This window comes from Cantharellus anzutake (genome assembly GCF_015039405.1).
Source record: "Cantharellus anzutake strain C23 chromosome Unknown EI90scaffold_1, whole genome shotgun sequence".
NCBI classification, from domain to species: Eukaryota; Fungi; Basidiomycota; class Agaricomycetes; order Cantharellales; family Hydnaceae; genus Cantharellus; species Cantharellus anzutake.
Genome location: NW_024066951.1, coordinates 623,364 through 638,840, shown reverse-complemented (window position 1 = coordinate 638,840; position 15,477 = coordinate 623,364). Strand labels below are relative to the sequence as shown.

The following is a 15,477-nucleotide window of genomic DNA, read 5'->3' as shown; positions in this document are numbered from 1 at the left end:
CCCTCTATGCCGTGGCCTTCTTCGGAGCTCACCATCACATGTCCTTCTGGCAATGTCACCTGGTGCGTCGTCATTGTCGTCAACAACATTGACGATATTTCTCCCTCAAACTTACTATTCCTTTATTACTTGTGACATAACTTCCTTTTTCCTTTGTCCTTACTAGAGACCTTTAACCTGTGGGGTGCTCGTTCCTCGCACACCCACGCGTTTAGCGGTCTCTAGCTCCTGCGGAGGGCATCGGGGCTGCGCCCCAAACCCCCCTGGGGCGTTGCCCCATGCAATGTCATCCTTGTTATTATTGTTCCCCATGTGCTAAAAAAATAATAAGATATATGGTGATTATTTATGCACCAAGGGGCCAGCCCCTTGAACCCCTGCTCCTGCAGAGAGCTATTGGGGCGTTGCCCCAAGCCCCACTCCTGCGGAGAGCCTGGGGCTGCACCCCAAACCCCCCTGGACATATTTGATTATTTTTTACACCAAGGGGCCAGCCCCTTGAACCCCTGCTCCTGCGGAGGGCCATCAGGGCCTTGCCCCGAACCCCACTCCATTAATCATGCACAGGAATGAGAAAAGCCTTTCCCCCCTCTTTGGCAATGCACTGGGAGTGAGGCCCTTTTATTTGTTATTTTTCTTCATTTTCTGGCCATTTCTCCAAATCCACCACCCCAACCACCCCAACCACCTCCCATCACATGGAATTCCTTTGTAAGTTGATAAAACAGTGTTCCCCATGTTGCCATGAATTTTTTTGATTTTATTTTATATAGCACACCTTCCTTTTATTTTTCTATCTTTTATTCTATGTTGTCCCATGCTGCCATGAATTTTCTGGATTTTATTTTATATAGAATATTGTGCTTTGATTTTTTTTAATGTTGTCCCACATTGCCGCAATTTTTTCAGATTTTATTTTATACAGAACACCTTGTGTTGCCGTGAATTTTCTCCAATTTTACCTTATATGGAACCCTTCATTGGATTCTGCTCCGCATTTTAATTATTCAATTTTATTTACCCATTTATTTTACATGCTAATAATGAAATAGAAAGAAAAAGAGATGTCAGAGACTGGATTATTGTCGGAGTCAGACAAACTGTCAGAGATCTCGGATGCTGTCAGAAGATGGACTGGAGATGGACTGAAGATGGAATGGGTTTCTGTCTGAGTCGAGGTTGGAGGTGATGCAGAGGTCTGTTGGAGCGTGCGCGCACGGATATGCAGGCGGAAATGTGCAGCGCATCCAGAAGCGCTGTTCAAGGTTAGCAGAGTGGGATCGCGGCCTCAGCGACTCAGGTGGAGCGCTGTGCCCTGAGCTTGACGTTTGGGGGAGATCCCGTATTTACGGATTGACACTCACAGCGGACTTCAAACAAGACTTGCGGGCGGAGCGGACCTGTAGGAGGAGCGCGGACTCCGCGAGCACGGACTCAGAGGGGGGGAAGCCCCCTTTGCAGAAGGAGAGACTCAGACCAGACAGGGGGGAGTACTCTAGTTGATTTCAAACTGGGGTCCCCGAAAGTATTTACAAGGTATATAAATAGGCAAGAGGAAATATAGAAAGGCCGGTCAGTCCGGTGCGGAGATAAGCGGGGATTGTCAAACTAAATAAGGACAAGAGCCCGGGAACTGGAAACAAGGAATAGATCAATAAACAATAAGTGGCAAGGGTTATTGATGAATAACTGAATGAGATCAATAACCTAGTGCCAATAAAGAGGGGATCAAATGCCGATATTGGCAGGGAAGCAAACAATAGATGGCACTCGGCAAGGAATGAATGATAAGCTGCCAAGTGACAAATGACCAGAGGAAAAGCGGAGGTCAGCGCGCGGCGCCGATACAAGTCCGCAAATAAGCGGGGTCAGTGCGGTGCCGACACAAGTCCGCGAACAGAGGTTGATCTGCCAGCACTGTCACACAGGGACAGCATGAAGGCCAACAGAGGTACAGAGGGGAGTGGGAGTGTTGACCTGACCAGAGGTGTCAAGGGCAACCAGAAGTGGCCAGAAGGTGCAGAGATGGGCAGAGGGTGCAGAGTGGGCAGAGGGTGCGGAATGCACGGAAGCGGGGCATGGCTGTGACCACATAGAGGGAAGCGATGAGTGTGGTTCAGATGGAGACAAGGCAGGCATGACTGAATGCCAGGAGCGCCAAGGGCTCAGGAACTGGAGGTAAGGTTGGAATACCGGCAGGGTCTAGGTTCTGATTATTGGCCAAGTCTCATGCAGTAAGGCAGGGGGCCAGACATGGGGTTGGGGGCTGGTTAGGATGGGTTTCGGGTCGGCAGATTCACCTATCGGCATTGGTTCGCCGCTGACGGAGCCCCGGGATTTGTCGGTCATGACAAGAGAGAACAGTACTACTGTTTATAGTATATGCCAATTTCGAAAACATATATATATATATATATAATAAAGTCAGGTTGAATGTATGGTTTTATTCAGTTTTTGAATGGGTCAATACAGTTTAATTAACGTAAGCAATGCAGTTCTCTGAGCCGTGGGAGCTGTTTCAATGTTAACAATTGTACTAGATGACCTATCTTGGTGTAATAATAAAAGATGGAGGGGACGTTTGAGCGATTCCATTGCAAAAGACCCCATGAAAAACGGTTGAAAACTGAGGGAGATACGAGTGGTGGCCCATTCCAGCGCGAAATGTGTGCGTGGGAAACAGTGACCACGCCTCATACAGGCTGTTTGACGACGCGTGCTAATAATATTAGATGAGGGGATTGTTAATACAAGCTCATTAAAAAAAACCCGACGAAAAACGAATGAGATTTGACAGAGATATGCATGTACATGTCTTTTGTGTGTGAAAAAATGTGAAAATCCGTCTTACTGCCTCATAGACCCTCATTCGCGATTGACGCCAATAATATAAGATAATGAGGGCATTGTTACAAGTATGTACGAAAGAAAACGGTGAAAAACGAATCATAATTGACAGAGATACGAATGTATATGCTTTTTTTTGTGAAAAATTGTGAAAAACCGTTCCACTGCATCGTGAACGCTTATTCGCGACTTGCACCAATAATAGAAAATGACCATGGAATTAATACGGGCCCATTAAAAGAAACCCGACGAAAAACGAATGGGAATTGACAGAGATACTAATGTACATGCTTTATTTGTGGAAAAATCGTGCTACTTCCTCATACACGCCGATTCACGACTTGCACTAACAATACAAAATGTAAAGAAAGTTAATCCGGGCCCATTGAAAAAAACCTGACGGAAAACGGTCAAGAACTGAGGGAGATACCAATCCAGTGTCAGCTCCGCGGCTGATCTGTGCGTGGGAAACGGTCCCCAGCACCCTACAGATGTTTTAAAAATATAAAGAAATACCAGGTACCTGCGTTGATACTATATAAAATGGTTCGCAAAATTTCAGGACATTCGGGCCAGTATCAAGTGAGATATAATAAATTATGTGATTAATTTCCACTTGGCACCCTCAAAATCGCATGATATCGAGTTGAGGTAATGATACAAATTGTAGAGGACATTAACACGCGCCCGTTGAAAAAAACCCGAAGAGAAACGAATAGGAACTGACAGAGATACCAATCCAGTGCCAGCTCCGCGGATGATCTGTGCGTGGGAAACGGTCTCCAGCGCCTCACAGATGTTTTAAAAATATGTAAAAATATGCCATACTTGCGTTGATAGTATATAGAATAGCATGAAAAATTACAGAGCATTTGGTGCAGTATCAAGCGAGATATGACAAATTATTCTATTAAATTTCACTTGGCACCCTCAAGATCGCAAAATATCAAGTTGGGGTAATAACAAACATTGTAGAGGGCATTGACACGCGCCCATTGAAAAAAACCCGAAGAGAAACAAGGAGGAACTGACAGAGATAAGAATACAGTGTCAGCTCCACGCATGATCTGTGCGTGGGAAAACGCTCCCAGTGCCTCACAGACGTCATAAAAAATATGTAGAAATATGTTATACTTGCGTTCATAATATAGAAAATAGGATGTAAAATTATAGAACATTTGGTGCAGTATTCAGCGAGATATAATAGATTACCATACAGTTTGTGCATGGGAAATGAGAAAAGTCGCCATAATCTCATTAGGATCGCCGAACGACGAGTCGGACTAATAATACGACGTGTAGAGGTCATTGAGACGCGCCCACTGAAAAAAACCCGAGGAGAAACGGATGAGAATTGAGAGAGATATGATAGGTTTATGTGAAAAATCACGTGTATATGTTTAGTTTGAGGAAATTCACGTGAGCAATTGAGTGTAACCTCCCACCACTTTTTTCGCGCACAGACATATGCGAAAAAGTACTAATACCCCCACTCAAAACCGGTTTACACCCCCCCATGGGAGCAATTCTTTTTTGTTCCCATGTGACTTTGGCATGTAAAATAGATGAAATAGATAGATAAATAGATAAAATAGGTAGATAAATAGGTCATAATAGTCGAAAATAATAATAATAATAATAATAGTAGTAGTAAATAGTGAATAAATAAATAAATAAATAAATAATTATAGTAATAGTAATAGTAGTATTTTTGTTGTATAAGTTATTGTTTTTTTCTTTGTATTTTCGCTATTAGCATGTAAAATAGATAAATAAATAGGAAGTAAGTAAGTTAAAATCTGGAGTTTCCAACAACAGAACCAAATGAACTAAGGTTCCAGATAAGGTAAAAATTTGAAAAAATTCACGGCAATGTGGGACAACATGAAATAGAAACAACCAAAAATAAAACCAAGGTATTCTATATAGAATAAAATCTGAAAAAATTGCGGCAATGGGGGAAAACCAAGGAAAATAATACCAAGGTATTCTATGCAAATTAAAATCCAAAAAACTCACAGCAACATGGGACAGTATAGAATAAAAATAAAAGTAAGGTGCTCTCTATAAAATAAAATCAAAAAAAATCACGGCAACATGGGGAACACTGCTTTATAAATAACAGCAAAAAACCTGATAGAGAATGAACAAATTTCATGGTAAATTTGTGGAAATAGCCAGAAAAACAGCAAACAAAAATACACAAATGTGCTCAAGGGTGTAAGGTGGGTATGTGGTCCATGTAATTTGTGTGTAGCAGGCCCCACTTCCAGTGCATTGTCAACAGGGGAAAAGGCTTTTCTCATTTGTGTACATGATTAATGGGGGGGGGGGTTTGGGGCGCAGCCCCAAGGCTCTCTGCAGGAGTAGGGTTCGGGGCAACGCCCTGATGGCCCTCCGCAGGAGCAGGGGTTCAAGGGGCTGGCCCCTTGGTGTAAAAAATAATCAAATATGTCCAGGGGGGTTTGGGGCGCAGCCCCAGGCTCTCCACAGGAGTGGGGCTTGGGGCAACACCCCAATAGCTCTCCGCAGGAGCTGGGGTTCAAGGGGCTGGCCCCTTGGTGCATAAATAATCACCATATATCTTATTATTTCTTTAGCACATGGGGAACAATTATAACAAGGATGTCGTTGCATGGGGTGGAGCCCCAATGGGGTCTGGGGCAACGCCCCAGGGGGGTTCGGGGCGCAGCCCCGATGCCCTCCGCAGGAGCTAGAGACCGCTAAACGCGTGGGTGTGCGAGGAACGAGCACCCCACGGGTTAAAGGTCTCTAGTAACTAATATAACACCACTATTACTATTATTACCTAATGGTATATGCTAATCAGCGAAAAAGAATAACTAACAAAACTGCTACTACTATTATTATTATTATTATTTAATAACTAATTAGCGAAAACAAAAAAAAAAAAAAACTAATACAACAACAACAAACAACTACTATTTTTATTTTATTGTTATTATTTTATTACTATTTACGATTATTTATCTACTTTTTATTTACCTATCTACCTATTTTATCTATTTATCTATCTATTTTACATGCCAAAGTCACATGGGAGCAAAAAAGAGTTGCTCCCATGGGGGTTTGAACCGGTTTTGAGTGGGGGTATTAGTACTTTTTCGCATATGTCTGTGCGCGAAAAAAGTTGTGGGAGGTTAAACTCATTACTCACGTGAATTTCCTCAAACTAAACATATACACGTGATTCTTTACATAAATCTATCATATCTCTGTCAGTTCTCATCCGTTTCTCGTCGAGTTTTTTTCCATGGGTGCGTCTCAATGTCCTCTACATGTTGTATTATTGGTCCGACTCGTCTTTCGGCGATCCTGAGGAGATTACAGCGATTTATCGCATTCCCATGCACAAACTGTAGAGTAATCTATTATATCTCGCTTGATACTTTACCAAATGTCCTGGAATTTTTCGAATCATTTTATATACTATTAACGCAAGTACAGAATATTTTTACATATTTTTAAAACATCTGTAGGGTGCTGGGGACCGTTTCCCACGCACAGATCATGCGCGGAGCTGACACTGGATTTGTATCTCTGTCAGTTCTTATTCGTTTCTCTTCGAAATTTTCTTAACGGGCGCGTGTCAATGCCCTCTACAATGTGTATTATTACCTTAACCTGATATCTTGCCATCTTGAGGGTGCCAAGTGAAATTTAATGGAATAACTTATCATATCTCGCTTGATATTGCACCAAATGTCCTGGAATTTTTTGAATCATTTTGTATACTATTAACGCAAGTACCTAGTATTTTTTTATATTTTTAAAACATCTGTAGGGTGCTGGGGACCGTTTCCCACGCACAGATCAGCCGCGGAGCTGACACTGGATTGGTATCTCCCTCAGTTCTTGACCGTTTTCCGTCGGGTTTTTTTCAATGGGCCCGGATTAACTTTTTGTACATTTGGTATTGTTAGTGCAAGTCGTGAATCGGCGTGTATGAGGAAGTAGCACGATTTTTCCACAAATAAAGCATGTACATTAGTATCTCTGTCAATTCTCATTCGTTTTTCGTCGGGTTTCTTCTGATGGGCTTGGAATACCTCCCTGGTCATTTTCCATTATTGGTGCAAGCCGCGAATGAGCGCGTATGAGGCGGTAGGACATGTTTTTACATTTTTTCACAAAAAAACCATGTACATTCGTATCTCAGTCAATTATCATTCGTTTTTCGTCGTTCTTTTTTGTACATGCTTGTACCAACGCCCTTATTTTTTTATATTATTGGCGCACATCGCGAATGAGGGTGTATGAGGCGGTGGGATGTTTTTCACATTTTTTCACACAAAAACACATGTACATTCGTATCTCTGTCAAATCTTGTTCGTTTTTCGTCAAGTTTTTTTCAATGAGCTCGTTCAAACAGCCTCTCTATACCGTATTATTAACTTTAGTCATCAAACAGCCTGTATGAGGCCGTGGACACTTTTCCCACACTCAAAACACGCGCTGGCATGGGCCACACCCCATATCTCTCTCAGTTTTCAACCGTTTTGCATGGGGTTTTTTGCAATGGGTTCATGCCAACGTCCTCTCCATTCGTTATTATTGTCTCACCACAGGTTATCCAGCACAATGGCAAGATGCCACCAACAGGCTTGAGCGCGGGAAAAGCTTATATAATTAACTCTCAAACAATACATTCAACCTGACTTCATTATAGAACTAGAGACCTTTAACCCGTGGGGTGCTCGTTCCTCGCACACCCACGCGTTTAGCGGTCTCTAGCTCCTGCGGAGGGCATCGGGGCTGCGCCCCGAACCCCCCTGGGGCGTTGCCCCAGACCCCATTGGGGCTCCGCCCCATGCAACGACATCCTTGTTATTATTGTTCCCCTTGTGCTAAAGAAATAATAAGATATATGGTAATTATTTATGCACCAAGGGGCCAGCCCCTTGAACCCCTGCTCCTGCGGAGAGCCATTGGGGCGTTGCCCCAAGCCCCACTCCTGCGGAGAGCCTGGGGCTGCGCCCCAAACCCCCCTGGATATATTTGATTATTTTTTACACCAAGGGGCCAGCCCCTTGAACCCCTGCTCCTGCGGAGGGCCATCGGGGCCTTGCCCCGAACCCCACTCCTGCGGAGAGCCTTGGGGCTGTGCCCCAAACCCCGCCCCATCAACCATACACAGGAATGAGAAATGCCTTTCCCCCTCTTGGCAATGCAGTGGGAGTGAGGCCCTTTTATTTGTTGTTTTCCTTTATTTCCTTGCCATCTCTGCAAACCCACCACCCCAACCAATCAAATTTTCTCTGTAATTCCTTTGTAAGTTTGTAAAACAGTGTTCCCCATGTTACCATGAATTTTTTGGATTTTATTTTATAGAGAGCACCTGGCTTTTATTTTTCTATCTTGTTATTCTATGTTGTCCCATGTTGCCGTGAATTTTCTGGATTTTATTTTATATAAAACTTATTTTCCTTCGTTGTCCCACATTGCCGCAATTTTTTCAGATTTTATTTTATTCAGGACACCTTGGTTTTATTTTTTTTGGATGTTTCTGCTTCATGTTGTGCCATGTTGCCGTAAATTTTCTGAAATTTTTACCTTATATGGAACCCTTCATTTGATTCTGCTCCACATTTTAATTATACAATTTTATTTACCTATTTATTTTACATGCTAATAGCGAAATACAAAGAAAAAGAGAGAATACAACCATTTATTGTAGACACCAATTTCGAAAACATAACTAATACAACACCACTATTACTATTATTATCTAATTGTATTTGCTAATTAGCGAAAACAACAAAAAAAAAAAAATAACACAACAATACTATCATTACTTATTAATAACTAATTGGTGAAAACAACCAAAAAAAAAAAATTAACAAACAACTACTATTTTTATTATTTTATTATTTATTATTACTACTATTTACGGTTATTATGACCTATTTATCTACTTTTATTTACCTATCTACCTATTTTATCTATTTATCTATCTATTTTACATGCCAAAGTCACATGGGAACAAAAAAGAATTGCTCCCATGGGGGGATTTGAACCGATTTTGAGTGGGGGTATTAGTACTTTTTCGCATATGTCTGTGCACGAACAAAGTTGTGGGAGGTTACACTCAATTGCTCACGTGAATTTCCTCAAACTAAACATATACACGTGATTTTTCACATAAACCTATCATATCTCTGTCAGTTCTCATCCGTTTCTCGTCGGGTTTTTTTCCTTGGGTGCGTCTCAATGTCCTCTACATGCTGTACTATTAGTCCGACTCGTCGTTCGGCAATCCTGAGGAGATTATGGCGATTTATCGCATTCCCCATGCACAAACTGTATAGTAATCTATTATATCTTGCTTGATACTGAACCAAATGTTTTATAAATTTGCGTACTAATTTATATATTATTAACGCAAGTTTTTGACATTTCTTTATATTTTTTTTGACATGCCATGAGGCGCTGGAAGACGTTTCCCACGCACAGACCACGCGCGGAGCAGACACTACATTCGTATCTCTGTCAGTTCTTATTCGTTTCTCCTCGAATTTTTTCTAACGGGCGCGTATTAAATTCTCCTACAATGTGTATTATTACCCCAACCTGATACTTTGCGATATTGAGGGTGTCAAGTGAAATTTAATGGAATAATTTATCATATCTCGCTTGATATTGCACCAAATGTCCTGAAATTTTGCGAGCTATTTTATATAGTATTAGCGCAAGTACTTGGTATTTTTACAGATTTTTAAAACATCTGTAAGGTGCTGGGGACCGTTTCCCACGCACAGATCATGCGCGGAGCTGACACTGGATTTGTATCTCTGTCAGTTCCTATTCGTTGCTCTTCGGGTTTTTTTCAACGGGCGCGTGTCAATGCCCTATACAATGTGTATTATTACCTTAACCTGATATCTTGCGATCTTGAGGGTGCCAAGTGAAATTTAATGGACTAATTTATCATATCTCGCTTGATACTGCACCAAATGTTTTGGAAATTTGCATGCTACTCTAAATATTATTAACGCAAGTACTTGATATTTTTACATATTTTTAAAACGCCTGTGAGGTGCTGGAGAACGTTTCCCACGCACAGATCACCCGCGGAGCTGACAGTGGATTGGTATCTCTGTCAGTTCTTGACCGTTTCTCGTCGGGTTTGCTGCAATGGGCCCGTACTAACATTCTATGCATTTGGTATTATTAGTGCAAGTCGTGAATCAGCATGAGTGAGGAGGTGGAACGTTTTTTCCACAAATAAACCATGTACATAAGTTTCTCTGTCAATTTCCATTCGTTTTTCGTCGGGTTTCTTTTAATGGGCTCGGACCAACTCTCGGTTATTTTTTATTATTGGTGCAAGCTGCGAACGAGCGCGTATGAGGCAGTAGGACGTGTTTTTACATTTTTTACACATAAAAGGAATGTTCATGTGTATCTCTGTCAATTCTCATTCGTTTTTCGTCGTTTCTTTTTGTACATGGTTTTAATTACGTCCTCGTTATTTCATATTATTAGCGTACATTGCGAATAAGGGTGTATGAGGCGGTGGGATGTTTTTTCACATTTTTTCACACAAAAACACATGTACATTCGTATCTCTGTCAAATCTTGTTCTTTTTTCATCAAACTTTTTTCAATAAGCTTCTATTGACGTCCCCCATATTTCATATTATTAGCGCACATCGTCAAACAGCCTGTATGAGGCGTGGAGACTGTTTCCCACGCACACAACTCGCGCTGGGATGGGCCACCACTTGTATCTCCTTCAGTTTTCAACCGTTTTCCATGGGGTTTTCTGCAATGGATGCGTCATGATCACCTCTCCGTTTGATATTATTACACCACGACAGGTTGTCTAGTACAATTGTTAACATTGAAAACGCTCCCACGGCTCACAAAACTGAATTGCTTATGAATTTAATTTGTATTGAACAATACATTCAACCTCACTTCATTATGAGATATAGAATAGAATTCATTATAGAATATATATACAAAGTGCATACAATAGTGTGGGAAAGTGGAAAGAGCAACTAAGCTTTTTCCCTCCCCATCATTGAATAACCATAGCTCTATACAGCTTAATATTTGACAAACTTGTCATATCCGTGCATACCCGACCCCGACCTGACTTCCGGACCTCCACCCTCTTCACCTCCGGAGTCATAACCTACCGTTGCCGTTCCGATACTCACCTTCGGTCTTGGCAACACACCCCTCCCCTTACCTCTCCGACCCTATCTCCGTCCACTCCGATACTCATCTCGGACCGAACATCGCCCCACTCGCCACCCTTCCTACTACTCCGCTCCCCCTTCACAACACCTCCACCCTCCCATCATCCCCCTACGCTTCCCCTGTCCGCTCCGATACTCACCTTCGGACCTGACTACTCTCCTTTCCGCCACTCCTTCTCCCCTTACCTGTCCCCTCTCTCCTCCCTCCGTTACTCCTCCGCCCCCCTTCTGCCAAGTTATGACCTTCCACCGCTGTTCCGTACTTTGCACTCGGACACCGCTCGTACCTTACTCCAAGCCTCCATCATAGTCCCTACCTCGGACTTTGACTCCACCTTGGTCTTAGTCCATTGCATTGGTGACCTCATACTACGTAAACACCATTGCCAATATTCCTCGGACTTCCAACCCCACCTCCGTAACCTCCATAAGCTCCGCAACCCCTGAGCTTCGCGGACCGCCTTCGGCACTCTCGCCGCCTGTAATGTATTTCTCGCGTTTTCCCTTCATCCCTATTTGGACTACTGCTTCTTTCTATTCTAGCCAGTTAGTCATCATCCCCACTTCCCCTCATCCTCCTGCCCCTCTGGGCCTCGCCCTCCCTACCTCCTTTCGGACGTATCACAGGTCTTGCCCTATGACCTTCGGTACCGCTCCGCTCCCTCTACCCTTTGTTCCCGTTTGGACGTCTTCGTTCCGATTCGGTCACCCTTTGTTCTCCTTGTGCTTTTGCCCCTTCCATTATATATATCGGCGCTTGTACATACTTGTCTTGGTTTCAGTCTGAAATCAACCTGAAATGCCCCCTAGAGACTTCCTGCTCACCTACTGTGAAATTAAGGACCAAATGGACAAACAGCAATGGCACAGCGCTCCGCTTGAGTCACTGAGGCCAAGGTCCCTCCACGCTAAGTCTCCGATTCCACTCTGGAGTTGTCCGTTTCTGCCCCATTCTAACAAAACTGAGGACTGAGGCTAACTGGGGTTGGAACCTACACCAACCCCTTACATGCATCGATCTGGATGAAATTCAGGGAATCCATGTTTGTGATTTTTCTCTATTTTCTGAGCCCTTGATTGTCTCTCAGCAGCCAGTAGCGCCAAGCATAGTTTTTGGGCTGGACCAATTCAGTACCAGCGCATTATGCACAATTGTACTCTGTTATAAAATCAAATAAAAATGTTTTTATGCACCATGGGCATTGGTAGGTGATCTTCACCTGCAGGAACCCTCAAAGAATGTAAACCACCAAAATACTGGCAGTGTAAAGTATAGTAGGTTATCCTGCCTACATACAGGCCTTGCTTTTTAATCGTGGTCCCTCACGATTTTCCTCAGCGTAGCCATTCAATAAATATTCAGTTAAACGTGTCAAAAGAGTGGGTTTATGAGCACACTGCACCAAAAGGATATATATTTCTCTGTATTTTTACAACCTCTGTGTACTGGCTGACAGGTTGGTGATTGGGTGTCAGGGGATGGACCCTGGGTCCCCATGACCCCTCTCTATGGCCCACAGCCCTATGTGTAAACAGCCTATCCTAAGGCACAATCTGCTGTGGGTAAGAAAGTGTATAAAAGGAAAAGCAGGTAAGTACAACTTGCCTGCTGTGGGTAAGAAAGTGAGAAGAAGGTTACTTCTCACCTTCCCACAGTGGCCACAATATGAGGAAAACTTCCGGGGATACCCGCAAGTCACATGAAGGCAGGATCTGGGGACCAGAGCATGCAGCGCGGGAAGCATGTGCAGGAAGTGGAGCAGGTCCAGATGCGGGTCCGGGTCTGGGCTAAGTCAGGGTATGTGCCCTGACATTGGGTGTGGATGGGCATCCTTCGCGAGAGGCCCCTTTCTTGAGTACCACTAGGGTGTCGGACATCTTGTCCTCAGAGGCAACAATTGCCTTACTCTTAACCCTTTTTTGGCAGTGCTGAACCTCCAAGTCTTCATGCTTGGTGTTCCCTGACTTTATGGAAGGTTCTACCATCTCTATGGATGGTGACCTTGAAGAAGCACTGACGAGTGCTGTGGTTTGCCCTTGATCAGGCTCTGAGTTGGTCTGATCAAGGACTTTCTTGCAAGGCAAGACAACTCTCTTCTTTCCCTTACTCTCAGGTATAAGCTTCTCTTTGGGTGGTGCAGACACTGTAAGGGTGTCAACCAACTTCTGCAGAGTCTTGACCTTTTCCTCAATGGATGTATCCATCTCCATAGCTTCTTGGGAGGTGGATGGTTTGGGAGTGTGGATGGCACTGTGCCAAGCATCCAAGAAGGCTTTCTTTGCCAACATAAAATTCTGGATGCTATGGTTCTTGGTGGGAGTCTCCTCAATGAGGGCTTCTTCCATCATGAGAGAGATAGCATTAAACATGTGGGCCAGGTCTCTCAGGGTAACGTTCTGGTTGTCTTGAGTGGGACTAGGGAAGTGGCATGCAGGGCTGTCTTATCTAGCCTGGCAATATGTTGCTCAGTGACCTTAAGATGGCCTTGCAACTCTTCTACGATGCTGTAAGGGGTTGGTGTAGGTGCCAACCCTGGTTAGCCTAGTTCCTCAGGCTGCCAACAAAAGTAACTTGTATGAAGTTACTGTACCCACGTGACCAACTACTGGTCACATGTCACGCTGGGGGTGCAGTTGAACAGCCCATGTCATGCAAATTCTGGCTCAGTGGCTATGCAACTATATTTCAAATGCCCTTTTTAGTAATATTTATATTAGAAGTGAAAAATCTTCATCTCCTCCAAATTGCGTGTCTGCCTTGCTCACATTCCACAGCCAAGATCCAAGCTGAGGCTAGAGGAAGGGAGTGTGGTGATATCATCAAGGGTGCCAGAATTACTGAGAGATGCAGATGTAATTTGTAAATTTGTTTGGATGACAGGAGTTTGAACCGGAGAAACCCAGTGACGGACAGGGGGTGTCTGGCAGGAGTTTGAACCGGAGAAACCCAGTGATGGACAGGGGGTGTCTGGGAAAGTAGGATCCAATAAGTGCATTTGGGATACCACTGTACAGAATGGGCTCATCTGTATAAGAGCAGATATGTCGTGCAAGAGCAAAACCATCCATACTTAGGTGCAAAGAAATTTTAAAGGGAAACTCATTTTCAAATTAATCACATTTATTCTGCCTACCAAATGTGACCATCAGCATGTTGGTTTCCTTTTGGATCATGCTCCCATGGTCAAGGTCATGTGCCTGCTGGTTGGGTTGTCACGCATCAAAATGAGCTCCCAGTTCATCACCTGGCAGAAATTTTGTGTCATGCTTGGGATGCCCGGTAGTTGGCCACGTGGGTACAGTATTATTTGCAACAGTATGGGAGGAAAGGCTAAGTTGCTCTTTCCACTTTCCCACACTATTGTATGTACTTTGTATATACATGTTTATTACAAGACAATTATACAGTGATGTAATGGGAAATAAGGGGTGGGGTTACCACTCCTTTCAGATGCTGAGGATGGTACTGTCAGGGTCGTGCATGCTCACAGTGAAGAAGGTCCCAGAAACCTAGTTGATAGCAAAGCTGGGAGACATGCCCTTGCCAGCACACGGTCTTATGTACATGGTAGAGATGGTAACTAGTCAACTAACTAATAACCAGTAGTATCGGATCAAAGAAGATAGAAGATCATGTGGCATCATAACTGACAGCTGCAGACTGGGTCAAACCAGAGATGAAGAAGTGGAAAAGAAGTAGAAGTTGATGGGATCATGGGTCATGTGGCAATGTGCTACTGATGCTAGTGACCCGAAGGTGTGCCCTGATAGGTATGTGTCTGTCAGGGTCGTGCATGCTCGCAACAAAGGATGCTCCCAAAACCAAGTTGATAGCAAAGCTGGGGGACATGCCCATGCCAGCAAAGGATATATATACATGGTAGAGATGGTAACTAGCCAACTAACTAATAACCAGTAGAAGCAGATCAAAGATGATGGAAGATCACACAGCATGATAACTGATACCATGTGACCAGATCAAATAGAAGATCAGAAGTGGAAAAGAAGAAGAACCTGATGGGGATACGGGTCATGTGGCGCTGCACTACTTACACTAGCGACCCGAAGACGTGCCCTGACAGCGTCCTATTGTCATACATGTTCCTGAAGACTCAGCCATTTTCCAAGAGGCTGTCTAATTTTTCAGAAATCTGAGTGAGGTCTTCCATAGGCTCTGGCTTGGGTGAGGGGGATGGGGTATGATGAGGCCGTCTGTGAGTCATGGCAGAGTGGCGCTCCAAAGGTCCATCTTCTCTGTTACAGGACTTGGAGGATTTACTCCTGGTCCATGCCAAGGGGGGTCCATACCCAGTCGCTAAGCCACTTCTGGTATGATCCAACCTATTGAAGCTCAAGGGGGGCTTGGATTTCATCACTGCCTCCATGCATTTCATCTTGGATT

General features: G+C 43.6%; 2 protein-coding genes across 2 annotated transcripts; both read right to left on the bottom strand.

Moving 5' to 3' along the window:
* Window positions 1–7,538: 7,538 nt before the first annotated feature.
* Window positions 7,539–7,999, bottom strand: EI90DRAFT_3284423 (uncharacterized protein). The gene is made up of 3 exons (XM_039066919.1): window positions 7,884–7,999; window positions 7,755–7,833; window positions 7,539–7,715 (listed from the first exon to the last, which is right to left on the bottom strand). Exons 1-3 carry the CDS (start codon window positions 7,990–7,992, stop codon window positions 7,589–7,591), a joined length of 315 nt encoding a protein of 104 aa, XP_038923744.1. The 5' UTR covers window positions 7,993–7,999; the 3' UTR covers window positions 7,539–7,588.
* A 4,864-nt stretch (window positions 8,000–12,863) lies between these two features.
* EI90DRAFT_3114454 (uncharacterized protein) lies at window positions 12,864–13,445 on the bottom strand (the record flags this gene model as incomplete). Its single annotated transcript, XM_039062668.1, has 1 exon — window positions 12,864–13,445. The coding sequence occupies one exon, from the start codon at window positions 13,443–13,445 to the stop codon at window positions 12,864–12,866; it is 582 nt and encodes a 193-aa protein (XP_038923743.1).
* Window positions 13,446–15,477: the final 2,032 nt, after the last annotated feature.